This window comes from Acanthisitta chloris, unplaced genomic scaffold (assembly GCF_000695815.1).
Source record: "Acanthisitta chloris isolate BGI_N310 unplaced genomic scaffold, ASM69581v1 scaffold13095, whole genome shotgun sequence".
Classification (NCBI taxonomy): Eukaryota; Metazoa; Chordata; class Aves; order Passeriformes; family Acanthisittidae; genus Acanthisitta; species Acanthisitta chloris.
In genome coordinates, this window is record NW_008672176.1 from 2958 (window position 1) to 5687 (window position 2730).

Genomic DNA, 2730 nt, shown 5'->3' on the forward strand with positions numbered 1-2730 from the left:
CAGCGTGTCAGTGGAGGGAGGGCTGGGGGGTCTGGGGGTGCTGCTGGTGCCCCGTGGGGATACTCAGGGTCCCTCTCCTCACTCTAGGTGAGAACAAGGAGGGATCTCCTCCCTCATCCAGATCCATGCCCCATCCCACACTCCAGGGGTGTCACCCTGGAGTACATCCCATGTCCCACTCCCCCCTCCATGCCTTTATCCTCATCCTTATCCCCTGCTCAGCTGGTGGTGGCTCAGCTTTCCCTGAGCTGCTTGTTCCAAGGTTAATCATTTCCTCTAGGCTTCTACGGCTCTGGTTGTTTGCTTTGCTTCAAGTGGTCACTTGAGCTGTAACTCTCAGCCCCTGGCTCTGGAACAGGACACTTTCTTCCTGGGAATTTTGCATCTGCTGTGCTGAGGTTTCTCTGAGTCAGAGCTCTCTCTGGCCTCTCCGTGCTCCATGTCCCGTGGATTCCTGCACCTTCTCCAGCTGCTCTACTGGCTTTGCTGGAGTTTTGCACGCTGGATTTGTGCTGAGGTCACATCCCAGCTGCTCCAGGCTGTGCTGGGTGTTTGCATTGCCAGGGAGCAATCCAGGTAACCCCATCCCATGTCTCCTGTCCCTCCCTGCTGCAGGAGGACAACCACAGCTACTACGTGTCTCGGATCTATGGGCCAGGGGATGCCCAGAGGAGAGGACTATGGGTGGACATGGCAGCAGCCAACAGGAGCCAAGTGAAGATCCATGGGATCCTCTCCAACACACACCGCCAGGCCTCGGTGAGCCCGGGGGGTGTCTGGAAGTGGAGGTGTCCCTGTGTCCCCTCTCCCTGCAGGGATGTCCCAGTGGCAGCAGCTTCATCTCCACATCCCAGTGGCAGCAGCTTCATCTCCACATCCCAGTGGCAGCAGCTTCATCTCCACATCCCAGTGGCAGCAGCTTCATCTCCACATCCCAGTGGCAGCAGCTTCATCTCCACATCCCAGTGGCAGCAGCTTCATCTCCACATCCCAGTGGCAGCAGCTTCATCTCCACATCCCAGTGGCAGCAGCTTCATCTCCACATCCCAGTGGCAGCAGCTTCATCTCCACATCCCAGTGGCAGCAGCTTCATCTCCACATCCCAGTGGCAGCAGCTTCATCTCCACATCCCTGTGCCAGCTCAGGGCACACCAGGACTTGGGAAGTGTTTGGTTCCCCCACCCAGCCCAGGGAAGAAGGGATGAGCAGTGGGGACTGGGACTCCAGTCTCCAGGGTCTCCTGGGGAGCAGAACTCTGGTCCCATTCCTCTCCAGGCACCAGCCAGGGCAGAGCCCTGTGCCGATGGGCACAGACCAGTCCTCCCACATTCCCAGCCTGTGTTTTCCCGAGGGCTGAATGTGTTTCTCACCTCATCTCCCTCCCGCAGAGGATCGTCCTCTCCTTCGATTTCCCCTTCTACGGTCACCTCCTGCGGCAAGTCACCATAGCAACAGGCGGTGAGTCGGGATGGGGTGGGATGGGACGGCACCAGATGGGATGGAATGGGATGCGATATCCACAGTGTGGGGCTGGACACGGCTCTGGTGCTGCCTCCGACCTCACCCCACGTCCCTGAGCCCCAGGGAGCTCAGAGAAGGGGGTGCAGCCCTTCTAGCCTTCTCCTGCACCCCAAACCACCCCCTGCCCTGCTGCTGCTGGTGCCTGGGGACTCGTGTGCTGCTGGTGCTCAGGTTCTCCAGCACTTGGGGGATGCAGGGAGATCACACAGGCTTGGAGGATATCCAGAGGGGGAAAAAAGGGGATGGTGAGGCAATGGTGAGGCAGGGGAGGGCGGTGGGAGGTTGGAAGGAGAGTGCTGGGGTGGTGAGAGGAGTGTGTGCTGCTTCAACCCCTCTGGTCTCTCAGGATTTCTCTTCATGGGGGATGTCATCCACCGCATGCTCACGGCCACGCAGTACATCGCACCCCTCATGGCCAACTTCAACCCCAGCTACTCCCGAAATTCCACTGTCCAGTACCTGGACAATGGTGAGTCCTGCCCCAGCCACCCCTGCTCTGCCTCCCCAGCCCCTTCCTCATCCCACAGGGCAAAGCTCAGCAATCTGGGGCAAACAGAGCGGCCGAGCCAGGTGAGGGTGTGGGGAGGAGGCCCAGGGGATGTTCAGCCTCCTGGGGGGATTTGGGTTGGGATGTTTGGCAGGGACTCTGCTCCAAGTGAAGTGCTGGAGGTTGGGGAACGAGGGAATGAGATGTCTTGGAGGTTCAGAGACAAGAGAATGGGTCAGGCTGGCGAGCAAGGAGAGAGGAGAGGACTGACCTGCTCTGGTCTCCCCCCACCAGGGACAGTTTTTGTGGTGCAGTGGGACAAGGTCTATCTCCAAGGGAAGGAGGACATGGGCAGCTTCACCTTCCAGGCAGCTCTGCACAGCACTGGGAGGATTGTCTTTGGGTACAAGGAGGTGAGAGATCCTCCTTTTCCTGTCACCTGCTCAGGCTCCTGGGAGCACCAGGTGCCTCCTCTGCAGGGGAAGACAGGGCAGGAGGGTCCCTATGGGGATCCCTGTGGGTCTGGGATGGGGCAGGAGGGTTCCCATGAGGTCCCTGTGGGTCTGGAATGGAGCAGAAGGGTCCCTGTGGGTCTGGGATAGGGCAGGAGGGTCCCCACAGGGGTCCCTGTGTGTCTGAGATGGGGAAGAAGGGTCTCCATGGGGGTCCCTGTGGGTCTAGGATGGGGCAAGAGGGTCCCCATGGGGTCCTTGTGTGTCTGG

At 59.8% G+C, this 2730-nt stretch overlaps 1 protein-coding gene across 1 annotated transcript in view; it reads left to right on the plus strand.

Annotated features, from left to right (window-relative positions):
- The window catches only part of LOC103801982 (plexin domain-containing protein 1-like), a gene marked incomplete at its 5' end in the record, with an annotated part of 18154 nt that overhangs the window by 2050 nt on the left and 13374 nt on the right, over window positions 1-2730 (plus strand). Inside the window, 4 exon segments of the mRNA XM_009074419.1 lie at window positions 616-759; window positions 1389-1458; window positions 1868-1990; window positions 2303-2421. Of these exon segments, the coding sequence (XP_009072667.1) occupies window positions 616-759; window positions 1389-1458; window positions 1868-1990; window positions 2303-2421 (456 nt within the window).